This window comes from Ixodes scapularis, unplaced genomic scaffold (genome assembly GCF_016920785.2).
Source record: "Ixodes scapularis isolate PalLabHiFi unplaced genomic scaffold, ASM1692078v2 PGA_scaffold0__279_contigs__length_252992795, whole genome shotgun sequence".
Classification (NCBI taxonomy): Eukaryota; Metazoa; Arthropoda; class Arachnida; order Ixodida; family Ixodidae; genus Ixodes; species Ixodes scapularis.
In genome coordinates this window covers 41248723-41274255 of record NW_024609835.1, presented here as the reverse complement: position 1 = coordinate 41274255, position 25533 = coordinate 41248723, and the positions used below count along the sequence as shown (strand labels likewise).

The 25533-nt window shown below is 45.9% G+C and overlaps 1 protein-coding gene across 1 annotated transcript in view; it reads left to right on the top strand.

Moving 5' to 3' along the window:
- Positions 1-18784, top strand: part of LOC8029868 (disintegrin and metalloproteinase domain-containing protein 10) — a 30870-nt gene extending 12086 nt beyond the window's left edge. The window contains exons 4-8 of the mRNA XM_040221003.2: positions 6429-6588; positions 9467-9565; positions 10353-10543; positions 13652-13857; positions 18072-18784. Of these exons, the coding sequence (XP_040076937.1) occupies positions 6429-6588; positions 9467-9565; positions 10353-10543; positions 13652-13857; positions 18072-18284 (869 nt within the window). The 3' untranslated portion in view covers positions 18285-18784. The remainder of the gene's footprint in view (positions 1-6428; positions 6589-9466; positions 9566-10352; positions 10544-13651; positions 13858-18071) is intronic.
- Positions 18785-25533: the final 6749 nt, after the last annotated feature.

Genomic DNA, 25533 nt, shown 5'->3' with positions numbered 1-25533 from the left:
TTGTTTTTAATATATTTATTTATTTACAAAATTTTTCCAGTACATTTATTTTCTTTAATTTACACATACTGTCGTTTTTCTGATCTCAGCCTTTCAGTTCGAAGGAACTGAAAAGTCCCGTTGGCACGTGCATGTCTTCCCTGCGGTACCTTTAGTTGGCATTGGAAAATCGGTAACAATAAGGTTCAATTTTCTACGTGCTGCAGCAGTACGTTTGTACAGTGAAGAGTGTTGTTTGCACTCAAAAATGGCTGTTCGCGAGCCATGATCGCGAGCAGTTCCGCCCCGCCCGATGAGCAGGAGAGACGGTAAGCCCTCGCTGGAGCGCTTCCCGTTTCCGCCGCGAGAGGGCGAGAAACGAGCTGGAGACGCGCCGTCACTACAGCGATTTGACACGAGCAACTACCCGAATGCTCGCCGAGGCTGTCACGAACCCACACTGAGTGTGGATTTGTGTCAGCTCCTCACCAACCCGAGTGTGGTCCCGAGTCCACACCCCTGACCAAGGAGCGTCTTTGTTGCGGCGTATAATTTGTAGGATAAAAGTGGACTTTATTATTTCAGTTACTCCTTCGGAACACTTGATTAACAGTAACGAAGATCAAATTGCCACGCGCGTCGCTGAGCGAGCGCGTATCTGGCCGAATGGTTGCCGTGTTCGGCTGTCGCGCGGAAGGTCTGGGTTTGATTCCAGGCAGCGGAATGTCATTTTAATTATTATTTCTGCTTGGCGTTCTCGCAAATTCAAAAACTTTCTTGTCTGATCGAGTTACGAATGTTCTACGCGCCGAACTTTCTACGCCGACTGTTCGAGAGACCTATGCGGCAGCAAAAGGTGCTCCGCGTGGCAAGCCGGAGTCAGTCTCGCCCCAGCGTCCGATCTCGCTGTTACGCCGACTTCGACAGCCGCGACGCTCTGTTGTATCTTCTGTTTCCTTTTTGTTTTGGGTACAAGTTCGCCCAATTAAACGCTTCTGTTTCCTCAGTTATTGTTGTTTCATCACCTCTTAATTTGTGACAATGTTGTATGGTTACTCTATGATGATGATATAAAAATGCAGCTCAAAGAATGTACATGAGCACTACTTGAGCACTCGGCGTGGGCTCGCGACAGACAATGCCTTCACGAGCATTTGGGTAGTTGCTCGCGTCAAATCGCCCTGCAGTGGCGGGAACAACCAAACCTTAACAATGTTCAAGTCTCAGCACCTGCTATGTGCTTTGCCAACCCCAGTGCGGGACTATGAACATTGACGGCATATAATCGGCACCACATCACGTGACTGCTCGAGCGCTCGGCCTTTCTGCGAGCCGAAAAGGTAAACGCGTCACTTTTTTTTTTTTTCTAGATTTTTTCGGCGACTGCTTTCATGCGTAGGTGAAAACTAACTCATGATTTGTGGGTTATGTACCCCCGCGGACATTATGAGCTCGAACACCATGGCCGGCCCTTTTCTGCGTCTGCGGTCCCTGAAATTTTGATTAAATTTGTCAAGTAATTCTTAGCCTGGGACTTCACTTTCGCATGTCGTTCTTCATTTGGACCACAGCTTTCTCAAAACCTGGGAGGTACAGTCGCAGGCGATATAAAAAAAAGCCCAGGCGAGTGTACGTGTGGCTCACAGGTCCTGCCGCGCTATTTATGATGGTATCAGAAGAAACCTCAACCAGTATTGAGGCTCTAGCGGATGTTCAATCTTTGTCGCCAATTGAAGCTTTTGCTGAGTTAACTCTGATTTTGTCGAATATAGAGGCGTTTTGCGACAAAATGCAAAATCAAGCGTGGCTGAATCTACCGGGTCGGCAGGTTGAGTTATCAGTTTTTGGGCGTTTGATAACAAGTTGGTGGGATGAATGACAACAAACGGTATTTTATTTTACTTCACAGAGCATTATTATACCCCAGTCAGACGGGCTAATTTAGTGCACTTCAAACAAATGCACTTCGCCTTTATTGTCATTTCTCTAGTGTGCCACACGGCTTCTTTCACTCGAAGCGCACTCGGCTTCGAGTGAGCTTGACGAACTCGCTTCACTCGATCAAGTGCGTGGCATCGATAGGAGTGTTTCAACAGTAAAACAAAACAACACAGAAACACAAAACGTGGCGTAAATTTTATATTAAAATGAATAAGAAATTTGTAAAAAGTAGCATTGCAAAAAAAAAAAAAAAATAGTGGGGTGGACTGTGAGTTTAGGTTGATCTGAATCAAAATTAGCGCCACGGTGAATCGATAAAAGACGACGACAAAGTCAGTCATTCCAAGGCTATCTTGGTTAGCAGAGAAGGATAGAGCCTACTTTTGATTCAGCATGTAACTATTCGAGAAAACACGATAATTAGGATCTAATTAGACAGTGTCCGAGCCTCCTCGTTGACTTCCGTGGTACGAAGCGGAACGCCAAAGTTGGATATGCTTCTTTCTTTATCTTGGCTTACGATGATCGATCAGAATCATCCAATTGGAGTAAAAATCGTTCATTAATTTAGGGTTGTTTTAGAGAGCAGCTTCTGGGCACCCGTTTCAAGGTTGGTCGGCGTCGGCGTAACCGCGCGTTGCATTATGGGATGTTTCCCAAAATGACGTCACACGTGACGTCACGCGTGACGTCACGAGGGTAGAGTTTTCCCGATAAATTTGGCGGTAAAATGTTTCGGCTAAATTTAGCGGGAAAATTTTACCCGTGTGACGTCACAATAAATTTCACGTGACTTGTGATATGACGTCACACGTCAATTCAGCGGGAAAATTTCCCCGCTAAATTTACCAGGCAATTTAGCAAAAATTTTCCGCTAAGTGGAATGGGAGCAGGAGAGGAGGTTGGGAGGGTACGAAAGGAAAGCAGCTGGGCATACCCTCCCCTTCGCACCCTTCCCTCCTCCTCCTCAAGTGCTGCGCTCCAATTCGACATTACAGAGAATTGTAACGTCTAATTTTTTTAACGTGTCTTTATTAAGGGGTATCGGTGGCCTAGTGGACTAGCGCACACCAAATCGAAGTACATGGAGAGAAAGCTCGCGCCTCGGAACCCAGTGATCCTGAGCTCAATTCTGCAGCCCTGCCCGAAGAACACACTTCCGATGAAGTCAGTTTGGGGAGCACACTATAGGCTCGCTCCGGTAGACCGCGTGTGCAATCTCGATAGCAGTGTTCGAGGAGTAAAAATAATAGAAGAAACTAACGCTGCGTAGAATTAGTTTTATTTCGATAAGAGTAATATTAGATGCACACTTGTTTTCTGTTGGCAAGAAAGTAATGCATTATAGAAAAACAAGCGGCTAATCTAGTTTCCAGCTTTGGCCCCTTCACGACGGCCAGCGACGGCCAGGAAGCACCTGCAAGACTGCACCAGCAATCTGAAGGTGGCAGGAGAGACGCGAAAGGCTTGCTTGAAATGGAACTCGCCCAAAGGAGGCAAGGTGTCTTCGAACCACCGTTCGTTCCTCTGGAAACTCCACCCGTTCTCGACTGCTCACGGGTCGCTCATGAAAGCAGCTATGGTGAAGGCATTGACCTGTAGCTGCTGATCGATGCAACTCGAAATTCTTGCCTGTGCGTGGGCATCCATCTCCAGCTGCCTTTCATCTGAAAGACGTTGGGTTCTCACGGAGAAAAGTGCCACCACCACGGGCTTCCACTGTCCAAGACCGCGGCTTGTCCTCCACACACTCCATGATGTTTCGTTCTGGCAAGTTGCGAGTGGCCGAGTGGGCCCACGCACACGATTTCGGAGCAGGCGGAGCGAAAGCTCGCGCTGTAGAACCCAGGGATCCTGGGTTCAATCCCCACCCTGCCCGTTTCAATCTGGATGAGCATCGTACCGGCGTGCGGACGTGTATCACTGGCTTGTAATGGCGTATCATAATGGTCGAATTGGATTTAAATTTGGATTAAAGCTCCTGACTTAGCGCAAAAATGTGTGCTAACGTGTTTTTAATAAGACGACGAAGTTATTTATGAAAATATGCGTATGCATTTTAATATTTTACGTGCCCATTACTTTACCCATCGTCATTGCCATCCTTCTGGAGTGACACTAAGTTTTCCTGTGTAGCACCAACACACTTGTGTTTCGACGGGTTGAAGTGCACTCGCTTGTAGTGACACTAAACTGGCCCGTCTGACAGGGGTATTCGGTGTCGGCTCAGCAATCGATTGCCGGCCAAGCGGTGTTGTAGCGAGAACAATCGTATACACCAACTCATGTTTACAAACAAACCGGAGCGCCCCTAGCGGATGCCACCGGCGCCGCGCATGCGCGATGGGGGTGTGGGCAAAAAGCTCTCCGTCGCCCATAAACAAACCATTGAAATGCGATGTTATCGGCGTCTGTGTGAGTCCCCCTGCCCTTTTTCACGTTGGAATTGTTGATTCTACATCTTCCTGGCAATGTCTGTCTACTTGAGCGGCCTCAGCGAAATTAACAAGGCTCGTTACACCGCAAAACTTCGCGTGAATAATGTGACACGCGGCGATTCATTCCGCGTGGACGCCGTAGAATGTACGCTAAAGCCTGATTCGTATGATGAGATTTCGCTCGCAATTTTCAGTCGCAACGTCGCTCGGGCTGCAAAAGCGTGAACCGTAGCTGAGATGGTCGACGTCGATATTGAAAATCTAAAGCAGAATCGGACCATGCGAATCAGGCCTAGCAAGTCGGTGATGGTCGCTGGTAACAATGATAAACATCTTTTGGTATCCACTGTTTACATCGAGCCTGCTTACCAACCTTCAAATTTAAGTCTTTTCAGCCGTGCACTTACTTCTTATCGCGAGTACCGGGCCAAGATTTGGTCTACGGGTCGGCGTCCTCTAAGAGAGCAGACGACAAGCAGAAGCGTTTGAAAGAGCAGACGACAGTTCGAATGAACTTGAAGACGCACTGAACGTAGTCCGCAGGTGGTCCGCACAACTTCACGGTTTTCTGGCGTTCACGTTGGAACAAAACAAATAAATCTGATGACCACAACTATCCGTGAATTGAACCCAATGTGCTTCCCGCCCAAGCAATCGTTGTCCGACGGCGTCTGCTTTTCCCTTTTCACGGCACATATCCATATTCTCGGACGAACCGAGCACGTGAAAACTGACCGTCAGGCCTTTCTCGACACTTTTGGAACGGCCCCAGTCGCGGCGTTTTAACGAGAAGGCAGGTTTTTGACTGGTTCCTTTCAAAACAACGCAGAAATACACGTCTGGCATGGGGACTTCTGCCCACAGCTCCAGACCGGAAGTGCGACCGACGCGTCACCACCGCGCCGTGACGTAACAGAGATGAGTTCGTGTATAGCCGCTGAAATGCCACTCGTTCACACTATGGCCTCAATGATAACTCATCTTTCATCCGCTATATGGTACTGAAATTCTTCGGATCTACGCGTCACCTCATATTGTTCGCTATAGTTAGGGCTCCGTGTTTTCGGATAAATCCGAAAAACTCCGAAAAACACCCGCCGGTAAAATTTTGGTCAATTCGAATTTATCCGATAAACTCCGAATGTTTATGTTCCAATGCCACCCCCCCCCCCCCCCCCCCAAATCCCCCCGCAAAAAAAAAGTAAATAATTCATTTATTTATTTATTTATTTTTACAATTTTGTTAGCACGGAGTCAATGGTACTGGGAAAATGTCACCACAATTATCTTTCAAATATCAGGCCGTTGTCAAAGGGGGTCTTGCCGCTTGTCTCGTCGAGGTTGATTCAGGGCAACAGGCCATTGTACATTCGGGTCACGACAAAAGCCACTCTTTTGGTTTCCAGTTTGAGCCATGCGATTTGTGATTTAGAGAAAGGAGAAGGTATGTTTTTGTAAGAGTGAAAGCTATGGACCTTAGAGATTGTATTAAATAGAAAAAAGGGACAGTTGAAACTCTCTATTACATCCTTAATCACTCCACCTCGCGCTGCCGCGGGCTAGATTGATGGAATACGATGGGATGACTACGAGCTTCGTAGCGACTGCCCCCGGGAATTCATTGATTTTAAGGTATCGACGTTTATCGAAGCAACACTTGTGTGCAACTTTTTTCGTACGGCAAATTAATATTGCCAATGGCAATGGCACGAACCTCAGATTCAACTGAAAATAGTTTAATCGATACAAGCGCGTTTTATTTTTTTATCTGGCATACTTTTACATCCGGTTATTATTCTGATATTTATTTTCAATAGGAAACACTGCGAAATTAAACTCCGAATTTCGGAGAATTGGAAATCAAACAAATATAAACTCCGATAAACTCCGAATCTTCGGCAAAAAATAAACTCCGAAAAACACCCTCCGAATTTAACAAAAAAATAAACTCCGAAAACACGGAGGCCTATCTATAGTACACCAAGAAATAATATTATACAGTATTTTGCGAATGCGCGGAAATTGTTTCACGGCCCCTTGAAGCGTGCGCGTCTCAACCCTCTGTCGCAGAACCTCGAGGACCCTACTGCGGCAACTTCATCCGCGAAGAAGGCGAGGAATGCGACTGCGGCTTCATGTCGGCGGAGTGCGAGAAAAGCTGCTGCTACGCTCGCGAGCACGGCGAGGACAGCCACAGAGCGTGCACCCTCAAGCCGGGTGCTTCCTGCAGGTGAGGAACGCGACGGCCCTCGGAGCCACTTCGCATTGTCAAGAGTACTGTTCATGGCAGGTAATAAGCCAAGTTGCCCACAGCTTGTGATGATGGCCACAAAGCACGACAGCGTTATCTCGAAGGACGGTTTCGTTTCACGACAGTGCATGCACGGCATGAAAGACTCAAAGCGTGGCGCTCTCTTTTTGGCTCAAGGCCGGTTTACGCAGTACAGTTTGCTTGCATTTTTTTTTATGTTACGTCTGCTTACGCCGACAGTCACCGGGACATTTGTGCTTCGTATGAAGCGTGGCAAGTACTTCAAGGAGATAGCCGTGCACGCAACATTGCACATATATTTCGGTGACTCATAAGTTATAACGTAACGTAGGCAAACGCTCCTTGGGGCGCGCTGTTTAGAGCGCATGCTCAGAACAAGCTCACATTAATAGGCTGCTATGATCGGCAATCTTAAAGGTGCGGAATGCTCGTGGCATGGGACATGCTGTGGAAGCTCGCCCTAAGCACACGCTCAGCAGTCGCGCACACAGCCATGGCCGCCAGTTCCTATGTTTACGAATCCACAGTACGGCGTTCGATCTCCACAGCCCAGCGCGCGCATGTTTGTTGCTTTGGAAAACGAGCAAAGCACGCGCCATACCCACAAACTCTGAAGAGGGCGCCTGCCTATACACCGCTTTCGGTTAACTATTCCAGGAGGGGCTTTTGATTTCAGCGTTTGTGCGTATTGCGCGCGCTTTGCTCGCTTTCCAAAGGGGCGAATATGCGCGTGCTAGGCTGTGGAGATCTCACGCTGGGGCTATGCATGCATGGATTTGTACGCGTTGTAATAGGATAGAGTAATCATCTCACCAATGTCTGCAAGCAAAGGCACGGGCACATGAAGCTATCCGAGCCGAATGCTTTTTTTTTGTACCAGAACCCTATGGAAGGCACCTTCCAACGGCAGGTGTTTGTAACTTTGTAGACTTGCGGCGAAAGTGTTGCATTCCAAGTTGTTTTAACGGCCAGTCAAATATTTCCTTCTTTTTTTTTTTCTTTTTTTCGCTGCGCTTGAAGGCCGACGAGCAGCCAGTAGGGAGGAAACTGTCCCTCAATTCCTATTTCAATCGGAAGGAGGGATACTCTTCTCCTTTCTGCGAGCAGCAGCGTAAACACCCGCTACCGTGGGGCGAGGACGAGAGAAGAATGTGAGAGGGGATGGGGAGAAGGAAACTGGGATGACAAGGTGAATACACAAGCGCGCTGTTTACCGTTACAGGTGACTACCTCAAGGCGGCGGACGACAAAGTGGACGTGTGCGTCTGTCCCTTGTCCCCTTTGTCGACTGTCGTCCTCGCATAGAATCATGTGAACCTGAGAACCGGCTTTCTTCCCGGCAGAAGACGATTGTTTCTTCTGCCGGGAAGAAAATTCCCTCTTTAAGTCAAAGGAGAGGGTCGATAAGCATAGATACCAGGCGCTATATAAAACTGAGCAAATATAATCAGGAGGCGAATTAGAGCAATGCATATTATTCCGTATGATCCTGCATGGGCTGTACACTGGAGACAAGTGCCTTCATAATAAAAATCGTCATTACTATAATGATGTAAAATTACGCAAAAAAGTTAGTTTGATGTAATAGTTTTAGAAGTAACGTGGCCTTAGCAAACATTACGGCAAAATCGTACCAATATTTCTCTAATATGAAAAAAAGTGTTATTACCTTACTAGTATTGTATACGTAATTTCAGCAATGATGTAAAATATCGTCCGCACGTACCCTTCATGCCGTCTTATGAGTGTACTTTTTACCATTTGTTGGACCATCGTCTCAAACGAGTGAACACTCTAAAAAATGCCCTTCGTCTATTTTCCCGCAGAGCACCCGGCGAGTCCATCGCTGCAATGCAAAACAAGAACTCGGCGAAAGACGATGCCGGAAATAGGGCCTAAAAATGATGTCTACGATGTACACCCATCGGCGAGCATGGCGTGGGAATGATACCTCGTGCCTGGTGTGACATTGTGCAGGCTTTCTTTGTATGCCTACGCATATTTCCGGCGTCATCACTCGCCGAGCTCCTCACGGGTGAATGGCAGCGGTCGATTCAACGAGTGCTCTGCAGGAAAGTTAACGCACGGGCATTTTTTTCAGAGCACGGCGAACAAGGTAAGCTCGCTTTGAAAGGTGCATTTTTTAATGGAAGTGCTCGTTTCGCCGAATCCAGTTTACACACCCGTAAGGGATAAACGATACCGTAACTGACAAGTAACTCAGAGCCTAGGAAGCGCAGGGTGTGGAAAGTATTAAGCAGTTTTAGGATCATCCCGCAGCCAATCAGATTGCAGCACTATAGCCTATAAGGGCCCGTTCACGCTCTTGCGACTGCTTGCGACCTCTTAAACCTGGGTTCCTTAAAACTTCTTAAACCAGAGAACACACTGGCGCCATCTATTGGGAAGCAGTGTAAACTCGGCGGTCCGGCATATTTTTTTTATTTCTCGCGCAATATCCTTTCTTTTTTGACTCGAAAAGCTTTTGTCAATGTTATAAACGAGCCTTTCTATGGGTATTACGCACATTTGACCTCGGAAATCCCGCAAAACCTTCGCTTTTGTGAAATGCAGTTCTAGGGTCACCGCATAGATGGCGCCACAATGTCAGTGTGTTCCCTCATTCTAGAAACATTTAAGAAGTTGTAAGAGATCTCGTCTCTCTCAGTCGTACTCGGTCGCAAGAGTGTGAACGGGCCTTTAGAGCGCAGAAGAACCAGTTACGAATAAAAAAAAAACGTATATAAGCCCCGCCCACCTTTTTTTTTTTTCTTTTGCTGTTAGTCACTGTATAGTTGTAGACTAATTTATGCACGGTTGTGCCGGCTCATTTCAGCCCTTCGAACGGAGCCTGCTGCAATAAAAACTGCACCGTTCGTAAAAGTACCTTTGTGTGCCGGGAAGACGACGACTGCTCTTTCGAGGCCACCTGCGAGTATCCTTTCATCCCGTTAAAGAAATCTATATATCAGTCACCCCATTTTACCTTTAATAATACCACAGCAACAATCAAAGTGGGTCACTTTTTTTATTTTCTTCTTCTTCTAATACGTCTGAAGGTGTAATTAAAAATAGCGTGACCAGCTCTCCAGATTTGCGACAACCCCGTTAAGTTAGAAATATAGATATCTGTGTTTGGGGTTTATTTATTTTTTTTTTTTTTTGATCAAATTTGGGCGGTTTCTTTTTTTTTTTTTTTTTTCGGGATTTTGTTTTAATACATTTGCGGTGTCTTTTTTTTTTTTTTTTGTTATGCCGATGTTGGTTGTTTCCCGAAACAAAGTCGGCGTTAATCGTGGTTTATTTGAAAGAAAGCGGAACACGGCCATGGGATTCCCTATCCTCGAGGGAACGTGTGCGTGACCAGAATAGGCTTGCAAAACGTCCCGATTAAAGAAGGGAACGAGATAAGGGATTGGGGTTCCCGAGAAAAGAAGCGGAAACAAGAGTCGCTAAATAAGCTGACATAGCGAATATAGAAGACAGTTCAGTCGTTACAGTGTTCCGGATGAAAACAACATAAAGCTCTAATTAAAGATACATTTGTTTTTGTGTGTGTATAACTTGGGTTCGTATTTTAAAACAGCTCCAATTCGGAACGTTTTGGTGTTCTAAGATTTCAACAAAAAGGCGGCTGGGGGGCTACTTTTCTGGGTCTACCGGTGTACACCAGAGAATAGTGAACTCCTCGTTGAGTCGTGCCTAGCCTTGACTCGAGTCAGCGGGCTGACTTCGGACTGTCCGCCCTCGGCGCCCAAGCCCAATGGCACGCTGTGCAACCACGGCACCCAGATATGCGAGGACGGCCACTGCAAGCGCTCCGTCTGCGCCAAGTACAACCTGAACGAGTGCTTCCTCACCGGTTCCTACAGAACGCCCGACGAGATGTGCCTCATCGCCTGCAGCGAACCCGGTACCGGAATCATCCTCGTGCGCTTTCGAACGCTCCAGGTTTTGTTGGGTGCATAGTGATAACTACCCAAACCCCGCAAACATGTGTACGACGGCAATTCGCGGACGGAGCACTGAGGGCTTCCGTCATGAACTTCTCTTGTCGCTGTTTTTCTCGCGTGTGTGTACACAAGACCGTTAGCGCCAAAGCAACATCGTCGCTTGTTCGCACCTTACTTGGCTGCGTATTGGTGAACAGCAAACTTTACCGCCCTGAATGAGCGCTTTCAACACCATCTTCGCTTCGATGGTGTTTTTATTGTTGTTTTTCAATAAGAAAAAGAACAATTGACTATCATCTGTTCCTAGAAGTGTAGGGCCAATCAGTAGGTACTGATTGGTTGTGGTCAAGAAGCCTAAGCGTATTTGGGACTCTTCATTTGTTAAAAAGAACTTTGATGATGTGAAATGAACGTGACGGAAGCTCGGTGGTAGCATGCACAATGAATTCTTTCACACACTTAATGCGATATGGACCGGTGTTCCAGATATTTACACAAATGGCTTCACCCTTTTAGCACCTCTCTTTCGAGAAATACATCCCCTATACAGCCGCTCATGTTTACAAACAAACCGGAGCGCCCCTAGCGGACGCCTCCGGCGCCGCACATGCGCGATGGAGTGTGGGCAAGAAGCTCGCCGTTGCCCATATAAACAAACCATAGGAATGCGATGTTGTCGGCGTCGGTGCGAGTCCCCGTGCTCTTTCTCGAGTTGGAATTGTTGATTCTACGTCTTCCTGGCAATGTCTGACTACTAGAGCGGCTTCAGCAAAATTTCCGAGGCTCGTTACACCGCAAAACTTCTCGTGAATAATGTAATATGCGGTGATTCATCCCACATGGACGCCGCAGAATGGACGCTAAAGCCTGATTCCCATGAGATTCCGCTCGCAATTTTCGGTCGCGACCTCGCTCGGGCTGCAAAAGCGTGGACCGTAACTGAGGTGGTCGATGTCGATACTGAAAATCACAAGCAGAATCGGACCAAGTGAAGCAGGCATAACAAGTCGGTGATGGCCGCTGGTAACAATGGTCAACATCTCCGTGTACCTACTGTTTACACCCAGCCTGCTTACCCCAACCAACCTTCAAACTTAAACGTCTTTTAAAGCTTGCCCTTACTTCTTAACACAATTACCGGGCCAACGTTTGGTCTACGGGGTGTCGCTTGAAACTGGCTTGAAAGAGCAAACGGCAGTTCGAACGATCAGGCGGCCGTTTGAACTTGAAGACGCACTGAACGTAGTCCGCGGGTGGTCCGTTCAACTTGACGCTTTTCCCGCGTTCAAGTTGGAACAAAACAAATGAATCTGATAACCACAATTATCCGCTAATTCAACCCAAATTGCTTCCCGCCCAAGCAATCGTGGTCCGACGGCGTCTGGTTCTCCCTTTTCACGGCACATATCCACGTTCTCGGACGAACCGAGCGCATGAAAACTGACCTTCAAACCCTGTCTCGTCTCTTTTGGTACAGCCCTAGTCGCGGCGTTTTGTCGAGAAGGCAGGTTTTTGTCTGGCTTCTCTGTCTGACTTCTGCCCACAGCCCCAGACCGGACGCGCGCTCGACGGGCCACCAGCGCGTCCTGACGTAACAGAGTTGAGTTCGTGTATAATTCTGCAGTTACTTTCGGGACAATGTGATAGCACCTTTGACCTTCAGCGTGATGCATGTCAATTAGACTGAATTCGCTCTACTCAAATAGAGCACGAGGGAGGCCAGGGGAGGCTAGACCACATTCTAACGCTTTGAAATGCGCGTGGTTTTCGGTTGTGAGAAGGCTCAAAGCTAAAGCACTGTTTCTTTTTTTTTTTTTTGCAGAGTCAATAAAAGTTATTAAAAAAAAAGAAAAAAAAGGGAGGTAATAAGTTGCAATAGCGGCGTGAGCGAGAGAGAATGGCCTGTTAGAAATAGTGATACCAATTCCCGAAAACTTTAGGGATGCAGCTAAGGCAGCCAATTTTTAGGTGAATCCTGACATGATCCATAGATACGTACTATATTTTAGAGCGCAGCTCTTAGGCGCCCGTTTCAAAATTGAGCGGCGTCGCCGTCGGCGTAACCGCGCGTTGCATTATGCGACGTTTCTCCCAATGGCGTCACACGTGACGTCACCTGTGACATCACGAGGGCAAAACGTTCCCACTAAATTTGGCGGAAAATTTTCCGCTAAATTTAGCGGGGATATTTTCTCACTAAATTTACCGGGGAAATTTTACCCTTGTTACTTCACACGTGACGCAGTCAACCCGGGAAGAATGTTCCGCTAATTTTGGCGAAAAAATGTTTTCGCTAGATTTAGCGGAAGAATTTTCCGCTAATTTTAGCGGAAAAATTTTCTGCCAAACATAGCGAAAACATTTTACCCTCGTGAAGTCACACGTGACGTCACAAGGGTAAATTTAGCGAAGACGTGGTCACGTCTGACGTGACGAGGGTAAAATTTTCCCGCTCAAATTTTCTGCTAAATCTAGCGGAGAAACTTTCCCGCTTAATTTATGGAAAATATTTCCCCCTATATTTAGCGGAAAATTTTACCCTCGTGACGTCACACGTGACCCTCCCCTCCGTACTCTCCCCCCCTCCTCCTCAAGAGCTGCGCTCTAATTCGGCATTACAGAGAATTGTAAACGTTTCATTATATATATATATTACATAACATGCCTCACTACTATTTTTGTACAACTTTAACGATGTGTTTAAATAAATAAACGTTTTATTACTTTGTTTTACTTAAATAAATTTCACACACCCACAAAAAAAAACAAAAAAAACACGAAGAAAACGCGGAAGGTGTTTTCGCCGGGGAATATTTGAAAATGGTTTCAGTTCTTTTATGCGGCATTTCCTAGGTTTGTCAGTGCGTGCTTACCAATGAGGCGATTGTTGTTAAACGAAATCAAGCACCCACGAGATAAAAGAACTTCGCTTCGAAAAGCACGAAAGTTGGCTCGTTGATTGATGCTGCTGTGCTCCTTCAGTGCTCAAATCCATGTGCTCTGCGCGTGCATAGAATACCAACGGTAAGGATAATACTAGCGTTCGTGTCCTATTTCTCTCTGCGCAGTTCCGCAGAGCGAGTGTAAGGAGGCTTGCGAGTTCGAGCTGATGAAGGAGCTCTGCGGCAGGCGCATGGAGCCCGGTGCCGCGTGTGACGACATGCGCGGCTACTGCGACGTCTTCCGGAAATGCCGCCGCATCGACACGCAGGGGCCTTTGTCCTTGCTCCATGACCTCGTCTTCGGTCACATGGGACTCCGAAACGTACTGGTGGTACGCCCCTACCTCTACTCACTGCCACTATTACAGCCCCAGGATCGTGTCTCGCGCAAAGAAATATCAACACAAAACTCTGGTCGCCGCCGTCGCTCATAGGTGGTGGTAGCTGCCCAGAGTGTTGTGTTTGCCGGTTGTCCGATTGTCGCCGTCGCTCATAGATGGCGCAACCCTTCCAGCCTTTCCGCTCTGGCTTGCCGACTTGCGGCCGGGCATTACTTCATTCCCACCAGACTTGTACACGTTACTGAAAAATAGTAAGGAATTACATTTACAAATACTCGAGGCTAAATTGTAATTTATTACAATTACAATTACCCTCCCATGAAAGTAACTGACCGTTACCCCAAAAAGTAATCCGTTACTTTCGTGTCGTTACTTTTAACATTATTGTCCTCAAGTAAGAAACAAAGGGAAGAAGGTTATTCAAGTTCTTATCGTTGCCACCTGTTTCATTTATTGACCTTGAGTATTTTGAGCAACAGCTGTCTATCGAAAGTCTCGTTAGACATTTTGCGTTATTTCTTGCTGAAGATGTCCACTGATACGCTGAACTCCCTCTGAACTTAGGCACTGGATGGCAGCTCCATAATTGTGCCTCACAAATGTTTTATGCTCTGTGTCGAGCTTTTTCAGCGAAGCAAGGGAAGTACTATTTACCTCGAATGTAGAGCAAAGCTTCGTCCTTGCAGCCGTTGCCATGCTATTCGAGAGATTTAGTAGATCCTTCCGATACCTCCGATACCTCCGATAACGGTACCCGATAACGATATGATGCATACGCAAAGACGGCGGAGAAGTATGGGATATCATTATCGGAGTCATCGGACCGATCTACTAAAAGTTTCCATTGTCTAAATCGCGAAGCTGTAGAAGTCATTAACAGCAAAACATAGTTGTAACAGTAAGGGGATAAATAAATAATAAATAAGGTTTGGCTCGATATTCTTCTTCCCTTGGTTCTGAACCAGTTCGAGCCTCACTTGAGACGTTGGTGAATAAAAAAAAAAGTTTCCAGTATATAAATATAAGTAAAAAAAGGAAAAGAAGGACAGTCATAACAACAATTAAATAGAGCGTCGGTTAAAACAAGGAAATGTAAACGAACGTTTGCCGTGTGTACTTTTCTTGGTGCCGTTCAAAAACGCACGGAGCACGGACCGACTGCAGTTTACTCCGGTGTTCTCCAGATAGACGTCCGCTGATGCCACGGGCAGCAAAGGGTAGAGTACTAAGTGAGCCGCGCTATGGCCCCACTCACGAATTTCACTCTCTCCTCAAGCCCAGAATATCAAGTCTAGTCAGCCACCATTATGTTTTATTTGTAAAAATGTCTGCTTGAGATAAGATGCGTCCTGCTGGGGCAAAACAGGAAGAAGAAGAAAGGAAGACTATTACCATTTTATAAGTGCTCGCAAAAAGCTGACTCACAAAAAGGGTAGGGTAGACGGAGCGTTCTCTCGTGTTGTGACATTATAATTTCAGTGCACTTACCGCCTCGAGCTTCTCGAAGAGGCGCACAATCACTTGGTGTCCTCCTCTCCCCGTCTTCGGTCGCAAAGAAAAAACAAAGGAACTAAAAAAAAGCGGAAATGACTTGCCCCCCCCCCCCCCCTTCCCCTTTTTTTTTTTTTTCTTTGTGACATTGATGTTAGGGTCTAAAAAAAGATAGATTCAGGGGCTTGGTGTTGCAAAAAAAGTGTTTGCGGAACTGAAAAGTGCCAAGCCTCTCTTTGCGCTGGTCGATTCGCGTGACAGTGTCACTGCGCTCAACTTTACAAAAATGAAAAAAAAAAAAAAAAAAACTTTATTTAGAATTGGGGGGGGGGGGGGTGGTTCTGACAAAAAAAATGTAACGGATTACAAGGAATCCGTTACGTAAAAAATGTAACGGAATTACTTTAAAATTACTCTAGAAAATATGTAATTATTCCGTTACTAAATTACTGATAAATGTAAGGGATTACAAGTAATTTCGTTACTTGTAACGGATTACGTACAAGTCTGATTCCCACCATAGTACAGCTTCGCTGGTCTTCCTTCTTCACCAAAGTGGAAAGGCTAAAAGTTTTCGTTTTTCCCGACTTCCTTGAATAATTGAAGCGGGCACCGCGCTGGGGAAGCATGTGTTGCAAAACAAGCACCCCAATTCCATTCCAAATCCACCCCGTTCCAATAAGTCCATTATTTTTCAACTCCTAGGAATGGAAACCCGGGCTCATTCCCATTTTTGGGATGGCTGAACCGCTCCATTTTATTGCTCTAATTACTAAACGTAAGACATGGCTTTTGACATGCTCGTACTGGAAAAAGTGGCATGAAGATGACGCTTTCAAACACATAGACAACCGCAAAATACGCAAAAAGGGTCCCCAAAGCGCTGATTCCACTAAGACGAACGGTAGTCGCACAAAACGGTTGGTGGAACATGGTATGGCACTGCAGACATTAATCGTGCGATTAAGCTTAAAAAGCTCACGACAGGCGGCAAAAATTAAAAGCACTCATTTAAAATATATATATATTACCATATGCTTTCCACGCGCGCCCGATGAGAAGACTCACGTCCGAAAAAAGTGGTGGCATGTTTCTGTCCCTGTCCGGTGGCCGATATGACTGGTGCCTTTAATCGCGCATGGTCACAAATGTTGCAGCTCTGTCGCGTCTCCCGACGCCAGGAACAGCACCTTGTCCGTCAAAATGTATGCAGTTTTTGCTTACTTATACGGGGGCGCTCGAGCAACCGCTAAGACAATATCGAGCCGTCAGTCAGGTTAGGTGCAATGACGCTATTTAAAGAGACACTTTTACGGCGCATTAGCCGCGCCAACAGGCCGCAGGCCCCGACTGAAGATCGACAGGGCTAGTATAAGATGAACCGAGCCCCCATTTCATTCCCACTCCATTCCAAAAGAAAAAAAAGACATCTATCTCCTTATTTCCATTCCATTCCTCGCCACGCTGCCGCCGTCCCATTTTCGTTCCATTCCGTTGTAGCGGAAACGGGAAATGATTCCGGAATCATTCCAACTCCGGAGCGGAAATTCTGCAACACTGCTGGGCAGTGGGCGAGCGCTTGCCCCACATGATTGGAGGAAGACGATAAATAAAAACAAAAGCAAATAGCCTTTTTTTTTTATGGCGCAGTTTTTAGTGGTTTGTTTGCGTATTTTGCGGCGTCGGCGTAACCGCGCTAAATAGCGGGAAAATTGACGTCATGTGACCTCAAAACCAATTCCATTCCCCGATAAATTTAGCGGGGAAATTCGGTTGCTCAGCTAGATATAGCGGACAAATTCACTTTCTCCGCTAGATTTAACGGGAAAATTGACGTAACGTTACCTCAACGCCAATTGAATTCCCCGATACGTGACCTCAGCGTCAATTCAATTCCCCGATAAATAGAGCGGGGGAATTCAATTTCTCCGCTAGATTTGAATTGGTGTTGAGGTCACGCGACGTCAATTTTCTCGCTAAATCTAGCGGAGAAACTGAATTTGTTCATACGTGACTTGGCGCGCAAAGTCATCTGACGTCATTTTCCCGGCTAAATTTAGTGGTGAAACTGAACTGGAGGGGGAAGGGATAGAAGAGGACGATGAGAGGAGGAAGGGAGGAGATGGTGCGGAGGAAAGGAGGTAGAGATGATACGGAGGAGGAGGACGGGTATACCCTTGCCTCCTCCTCCTCAAGAGCTGCGCTCTAATTTCGCATTACAGAGATTTGTAAACGTCTTTCATTTATTTTTGGTATACCCTTTATCTGTGCGGGATCACTATGCTTATTCTGAGGGTTTCCAGAGTGAGGGAAACCTACTCCCGAGTTTGGCACTGCGGCTCCATCGGATTGCAGTGGCGGTTTTGGTTGAACTTAAAGTGAAACGGGGTAAAGAAGCACAGCTACAAACACACACAATAAAAGAGCAAAGCCATATAGTATATGCCCCCCGCTTGAATACTTCATCTGGTGACAACGTACGCACTAAAAGATGACATGCGCCATGACGCAGCGTTTTTGGAGCTGCCTGATAGGCCTCGTCGGCTGCGCTCTGACTTGCAGCGGAACGAACTATATAGTGTTTCGACGAAACTTCCTCCTGCGGGTCGCAGTGATTACTTTTTCGAATGTGTCGCGGTAAAGTGTAAAGAGGCGGACATTTGTTTCGAGTGCACAAATTGTTAATACGCGTGTTCACTCTATCCTCCCTGCAGAGATACTGGTACATCGCGATTGTGCTGATCGCACTGGGTGGCGTGCTCATGATGTTGCTGATCCGGGTGTGCGCGGTGCATACGCCCAGCAGCAACCCCAACCTGCAGCGAAGCCGGAAGGTTGGCGAGAGTCTCAAGGACCCCGTGAGCATCCTCAAGGACGTCGTCCTGCTCTCGTCACTCACTCCGAAGACCGTCGTGCATAGGGCGTGAGAGGGGCTTGAACGACTTCGTGGTGCCCTGTCGCGAGCGTGTCGACATTATACTCTAGTAGTTCGTAGACTTGCTCGTTCTGAACGCGGTACATTTATTTTCCATGCGACTGGTAGCCATGACGGTTTTGTGTAAGATCCGCGGATTGCCCCAGATCAACTTGTTCGCTGATATTGTGCCCATCAATACCATACAGAAAAAGAAATCTTGCCGTGATACATATCGGGAATTCGGGCGTTAAAAGTGGAACTTATTATTGTTTAAAACTTGTATTTGATAACGGTACATTGAGATGTCTGTCACATTGAGTCGAAGGTTTACCCTCATAGCGTTCTCATACGTGTCAAAATGTTACCAGAATCGTGAGAGGCTACTGCCGCAATTGAGTGCAAGCAAAATATTCATGCAAATATGCATTTATAAAATATGACGGCTCTATACTTCTGACGACCATATAAAAAAACAAAAAAGAATAAAACGTCGGTTACTTCTGCAAGCAATGTCTCTAGAGTGTATTGTCGTTATTGTGTTCTGAAATGAAATCTTCAGCCACAAATACGTGACTTTGGGACCTGTTCGAGGTGTCAAAGAATTTGTGAAGCCGTCGCTCATCGTCAGAAACAGCAAAACACTGATTTCTGGCAATATATAATCCGCACTCGTGGGGGAACGAGGGTTTTGACGTTGCATTGTACGGTCGGTGAAATTACAGAGTCACTTTCTCTGACACCATGTACAGGGTGCGCCGTAAAGACCAACACATTTGGCACGACTTGCAAAATTCGAATTCCAAACGTACACCCTGAAACTGGGTACGCGAACGTAGTTTCGTAAAAAGACTCATGTCTATTTCTTTAGAGCTCAAATCAGAGATAGTGATATATTAAAAATAGAGCCAACTCGTAAGTCGTCTATTGTCGTGTGCACACTGGTTTATGAGCTCGCTCCCAGGTGGCTTGCTGACCGCAAAAACGCTAAAATCAATGGCAGAGGCTGGCGATGACCAAGATAATCGTGATAATTAATACTTTTAACGAGATATATGAACAATGACACCTGGGAGCAAGCTCACACGTAGAGATGCCGCGAGCTTTTTTCGAACCTAAGGTTAGAAGGTCGAACCAGGGGGTTGGAAAGGTGCAAAAAAGTTTCGATTTTGTCGAACTTTTGCGTTTATAAATTGTATCATTTCGAACTTCCGGACTTCTTATATTCGAAAATGCGATTATTTCAAACTTATCGCATTAAGAAATTCACGATTTACGAAGTTTCAAAGTCACTAAATTTAAGAATTCGACGTTTTTGGAACCTTTAATTTTTGTTCCTTGAAAAGTTCGAAAAGTATCATACTTCCGAACCTGCCATCTTTAAAAGTTCGGCGAATTGCGAATCTCACCAGGATTCAAAATATTGCGCCGAAGCTTTTATTCGTTGTCCCTAGGCGGAGCTACCACACGAGTTCTTGCCTTTCTTGCCTACCTTGCCTGTTGTTGGCGAACCGCGACTGACGACTTTGTTGCTGCGCGTCGCGGCGTGCTTCGAGTTCAGTTTCGCTTCGCGACACTTTGCGACCTTTTTTACCTTTTCGGCGAAGATACGACGATCAAGCATAGAGCAGACTGACATACGTGCAATCATTATGATCCCATTTAAAGGAACCAGAAAGCAGACGCTCAAAATAATGAATCGTTCCTCCATTGGGCTGTCTTGGGTGACTGAAGTTATGTGAGCTCATCTTACCTCGGTCCTTAGGGGAGATATCTGCAATGACTGTGCTGTTATTTTTTGTGAGTTTTTCTTATCATTGCTCCAGAAAGCTGCCTTCAGAAAGTGGAGATTTCACAACCTAATTACACGTTTTGCCTGTAATGGCTTTAAATCATATTAGAAATATTTTTCAGAAATAAAAAAAAAAATATTGCACGGAGTTCATAAATGTCTATAAATATTCATATTAAAAATAGCGCAAAAGAGACGGGACAAAAAGACAGGAAGCACACAGGACAAGCGCTAACTGGCAACTAAACTTTATTGAAAGCTTCCAACTTTGCTATCGCCATGCACGCGCTTAGTTTCGTATCAACAGAAACAGGACGTACCGCCAAATCCGCACATTCATGCCGCCCACCGCCTGTTCCAAAAAGTCAGATAAACAGCCACATCACCCCGCCGCACAAACCAAACGAGGAAAGGAATATAAAAAAACGCCGCGTTAATATTATCAAGTTAGATAGTGTTAATGAAAATACTTCCGCAGTTCCACACACCCAAGATTGTGAGCCCTGTAAGAGCTCTAAAATTACAGTGTGCATGCATGCAAACAAATGTGACCATGAACGAGGAAAACATTGTAGGTTGTAAAGCCTGGCGATTCGACCGAACTAAATGGGCCGAGCTATACCATTTTGGTGAAAAATTAAAAGGGAAGAAAATGTTCATAACTTGGAATTAAGATGCACGGTTCTTCGACAGAAACTTCGGGGTTGCCTTGTACCTGACTCTTTTGCGCCCAGCTTTCAAGATGGCACTTGACAGAAGATCTTTATTAGCTATATCACTGTAGCTATACAGTCTATACATCTTTAAAATAAAGCCTCTGGAAGATGCCATTTAGAAAGTGTGTGCGTATGGTGCGTGTTTTCCTCGCTTTCTCGGGCGACGCACGAGCGCGTGCCGGGCTGTGGGGCAGTACGCTCTAGGCCAGTGGTCTCAAACTCACCGGAAATGTCGAGGGCCAACGTAATACGGAAAGGGGGGGGGGGGGGGGGGGAGGCAAGAGAATTTGTGAACCTGCTAGTGATATCTTTAGATTTGATTTGTTTATACGACAACCTTAAGCCGGGACCTCCTGTGAAAACAAAAATTAGCGTAACACCGGGGCCGAGAACGTATTGGAAGTTTTAATTGAGGAAGGGAGCAGTTACACTGTCGTTCTCGTTGCTCAATTCACTCAGTATTTACCCAAGCTCAACATGTCTAAAAAAGAAATCAGTTAATTTAACACTTCGTGCTTTCTTAACGATTTTTATTGCAACATTTGAACAAATACTTGTATTGTAAAGGGATTCTGATCTAAACATTTTATTGTCCATAATACGTGGCGCACGTTCTTTCCACGAGCCAGCAGCCTCCGGCGTGCGCGAGCACACGCAACGGAATCGGCGTCATAGTGCTCCATTCACGCTTAGGATGACAGCGTTAAATGCGTGTGCTCCGGGAAAAAGGAGAATAAGGACCGGTTTCTCATCTTCACGTTGGGGTCTAGTGTAAAAGATCGGCGACTAATTAGTCTAACAAGCAGGTAGCTTTCACTTGTGTATATTAAAAGCCTGTCTTTATTCTCCTTTTACCCGGAGCCCGCATTTAACTCTCTGTGACGACAAGTGCGTTGCATGGGCTCGCGCACATGCAACGCACTTGCTTGTCTTATCGGTACAGGGACATTTTCCAAGTATTTGGATCACGAGCATGTGGTTCTCTTTGAGGTTGGGGAATTACGTGGCCGTGTTGTCATTCATCAACATGTGCCTCGATAAACATGGATTTTTTTTTTGTCCGACATCCAAAATAAACAACGAAAAACGCCGAATATATGGAAGCAAAACTACCCCAAAAAAACACCACGAATATGAAGAAAAAAGATCCCGAAAACTCGAAATAGTTATCACTCGTGACTAACTGGGACATCCATGCTTTATCTGTCAAGTGCAAGCAGACTTGAACGGCACTCATTACGAGTAACAAAATTACTCGTAACTGATCATTTTTAATACCGTAATAATTTCAATACATTTATCCGGAAGTAGTCACAAGAGTGACTGATTACTTTTGGAAGTGCGAAAATTACTTGTACCTGTTATTATTTTTCCTTTCTAAGGGCACCCTTTGTTTCTACAAGTTTCCTACCAAACAATTCCCCGAACCATGTCTCAGACAGAAGCTAGGCGTATCAAAAAGATAAACAATTAATAATTTGGTGATGTTAATCTAATAATAAACAGTGCGAAACCCCCGTTTTCAACTATGCAGAAAAAAAAGCTGTTGTTTTGAAATTTACATTGAAAAACAACTAGGAAGGTTTTTATTTGTAATGTTTTATTTGGGAAACGACTAGGCGGTAAGTACGAAAGTACGAATAAGAAACGGGTACTTGTTAATTTTAACACGAAAATAATGACTGCTTTGTCTTCAAGAAGTTCTTCAAGAACAGTTCAACGGAACAGTCAAGAAGAAGAGTTCTTCCTCGATGGTGACTACACTGAAGTCACCTAAATCTGCCGATGTCGACGGTTCGTTGCCAGCCATTCATCCCTGAATTTCTGGCTGTACTTCACTTTCGGCATCTCAGCATCGAAACGCGAACCGAATCTTTCGAATCCGAAACGATGCAGCGAGGCTAGCGAAGCGGCTGCGCTCTTGGCTGGCGGTAGCAACGTTTGACGAAGAGCACGTGGGTACGTGGGCGCGGGAGAGATGGTCTGCAGCATAATGTCTGCAGTGTTGACAGTGTTGACTTTTTTTTTTTTTTTTAAGCGCGCCGCTAAATTGAGCATATATGCAAAGCTAACTTGGCTAGAGAAGTAAAAGGGTTTAGCCCGCGAGCATCTCTAAAATTGTTCAAAATAATAAGTTTACGGTTGAACACCAAAGTCGCTAAAAAAGTCGCTAGCCGCTAAATTAAAAGAGCCCGTCGCTAAATGTATAGAAAATCGCTAACTCTAGCGACAAAACCACTAAAATGGCAACACTGATACAGGCACGCGTTCCCTCTCCCATTTGGAGCGCTGAATAAATCTGCGCGCGGGCTCTCCTCCTCTCTACTGCATTGCCAAGGAAAGTGGTCGCCGAGTGTATATAGTGGGACTCGAGGATACTCGCACGCAACGCCATTGGCCAAGAAACTCCTTTGTTGCGGCGTAACTTTAAGGACGAAAACGAGCGTTTTCATTCAATCTCTCCTTCGCAAAACTTGATGACGTAGCTGGGCGGTCGCAGTACCACCCACTGTCGATATTTGAATGCGGCTCATAGTTTGGACCCGAGCATTGCGTAGGCCCTCGATTTGGGCTCGTGATAACTGATAGCTCGAGAAGCATTCGGGTAGTGGCCCGTGTCCAATCGCTCTAATGACGACAATATCCCAACCATAAGATCATGTCGGCGAGGCGGCGGGATTAAGCTCTAGCGGAAAACTGATCCGATATAGCGCGCTATGGCTGGTTTAAAACCGACTCCGTGTTCGGTCATGTTCTAGTCCCGAACGTATACATACCCAACGAGAATAAACTGGTACCTTCCAGAGGAGGAACGAAAAGGAAAACAAATACGACTGGATTTGATCCCGGGTACTCTAAATATGTCGGAGGCAAGTGCTCTGCCAACACGGTCATGAACGCGGCAATAATGCAAAATAAATTACACCACTGCGTCCATGTGATTTTACAGTTTGCAGATTAGACGTTAATTAGGATTGCAAGACGTTCATCTTGTTATTAATAAAACACGCCGTTTCTATCGCAACATATGGACTTCCGCTTGCTTTGACTGATCTGGAAGTCTTGAACACCCTCGCAGCGACACTGGCCCGTATCGCTGCTGCTCCTCGCGTCGAGCGTGGCGCTGGCGGTGATGGTGATCCGCGTGAGCTCCGTCCACACACCCAGCAGCAACCCGACACAGCCGTCGAACAGAATCACCCACGAGACCATTAAGCATCCGCTGAGCTTCCTCAGTTGCATTCTGAGGACGACGTCCGCGTGACCTGTCCTGTGCTCTAACAGGAGCCGCACGATTCCTCAAGGCACTGTTTTCAGCGCTGATGTCCGTGGCATCATAGGGAGGGCAACACCTTTGAGATGGGCCTATCTGATCCGTCGTTCCGGCGCTTTACGGAGGAATAACCGCATAGGGTCGTGACAACCGAGGTAGTACGTCTCTACATTTGTGATGAAAAAAGGTTCGGCGATTATATTGACTGCGATAGAAAACACAGCCCGTTATTTTTACCCGGTAAGGCAGGTGAAATCCGTAAACTTTCCTTCTAAGGGCACGATTGATTTGTTCATTCTGACAGCTAGTACAACGTCGGAATCTTAAAAGTACAACGTCGGAACTATTTTACACATTTTTTGCTTCGTGCTGTAACGAGTGTGTTTGTCTTTGAAGCTTATAGATTTCGCTCTTTAAGATACGCCGTGTCTAAATGTACAGCGTCGTTCCAATAATGCTGCGGAATTTGGGAATGTCACAGCTAACAGAGCAGCTCATACGAAGAAGGAAAATAACTCCGTATCTCAAGGTCTTACATTATGAGCTGTCCAAACCAGCTCGCCTGCATACTTTCGCTCCAGGCAGGTCGTCTTGTTAGCATCAACTCTATTCGGTTATTTGAAGCCGCGCATGCATCAAGTGAAAAGTGTGTTTGCATGCAACTTTGGCAACCTCAAAATATAACTTTGCTTATATATATATATATATATATATATATATATATATATATATATATATATATATATATATATATATATATTGCTAGTGCAAATAATATGTGTACATACAGATCCGATTATTCATAAAATGTGTCAGTTCGCTATTTCTCTATTCGTGCCTAACCTAATCTCATGAAAACATTGTGGGCTGTCAAGCTCTCTTTGTTTTGTATTTGAAACCAAACAAAAGTGTGTTTACTGCGCATTTTTAGTAAAACTATACGCCTCGCAAGTGGGCTCATTTTCATCTTCTGCGCATGAGAAAGGAAGTAGCGGTGACGTCAGAACGCCGAGCCCTGATTGGCTGATCGCGACCCCCTATCTGAGCGTCGTCTGCTCCTTTGCAACGCCGTCTGCTCGCAACGTCGTCTGCGTCTGTCTTACCTTTCCTGAAACCTTCCGAAGTGCAGGTCTTCATGAGCGAGCTCGACTTTGCCTTTCAGAGAGGGCAGACGAAATAACTCGAGCGGTGCGTTGTTTTTGTCTAACAACTAGCAGACGCGCATCAAGGAAAGAAGTCAAAGGATTCATTGGCGAGGTGTCCCGAGGCGCCGAGGTTTGTTTGCTAAAAACCGAGAGTGAGCGTGTTACTGTCCGCAAGTTCCCTCCCAAATACTTTTTCCCTCCATTCGTGTGCGGCGAGACCCCTCATTCTTTAGCGGCGCCGGCGGGTTGGCGCAGTTAACGTCGTCTGCTTTACGTCTGCTAGTCAAAGCGATGGCTGCTTTACCTTTCCTGCGTCTGTCGGAGATTCACCGCTT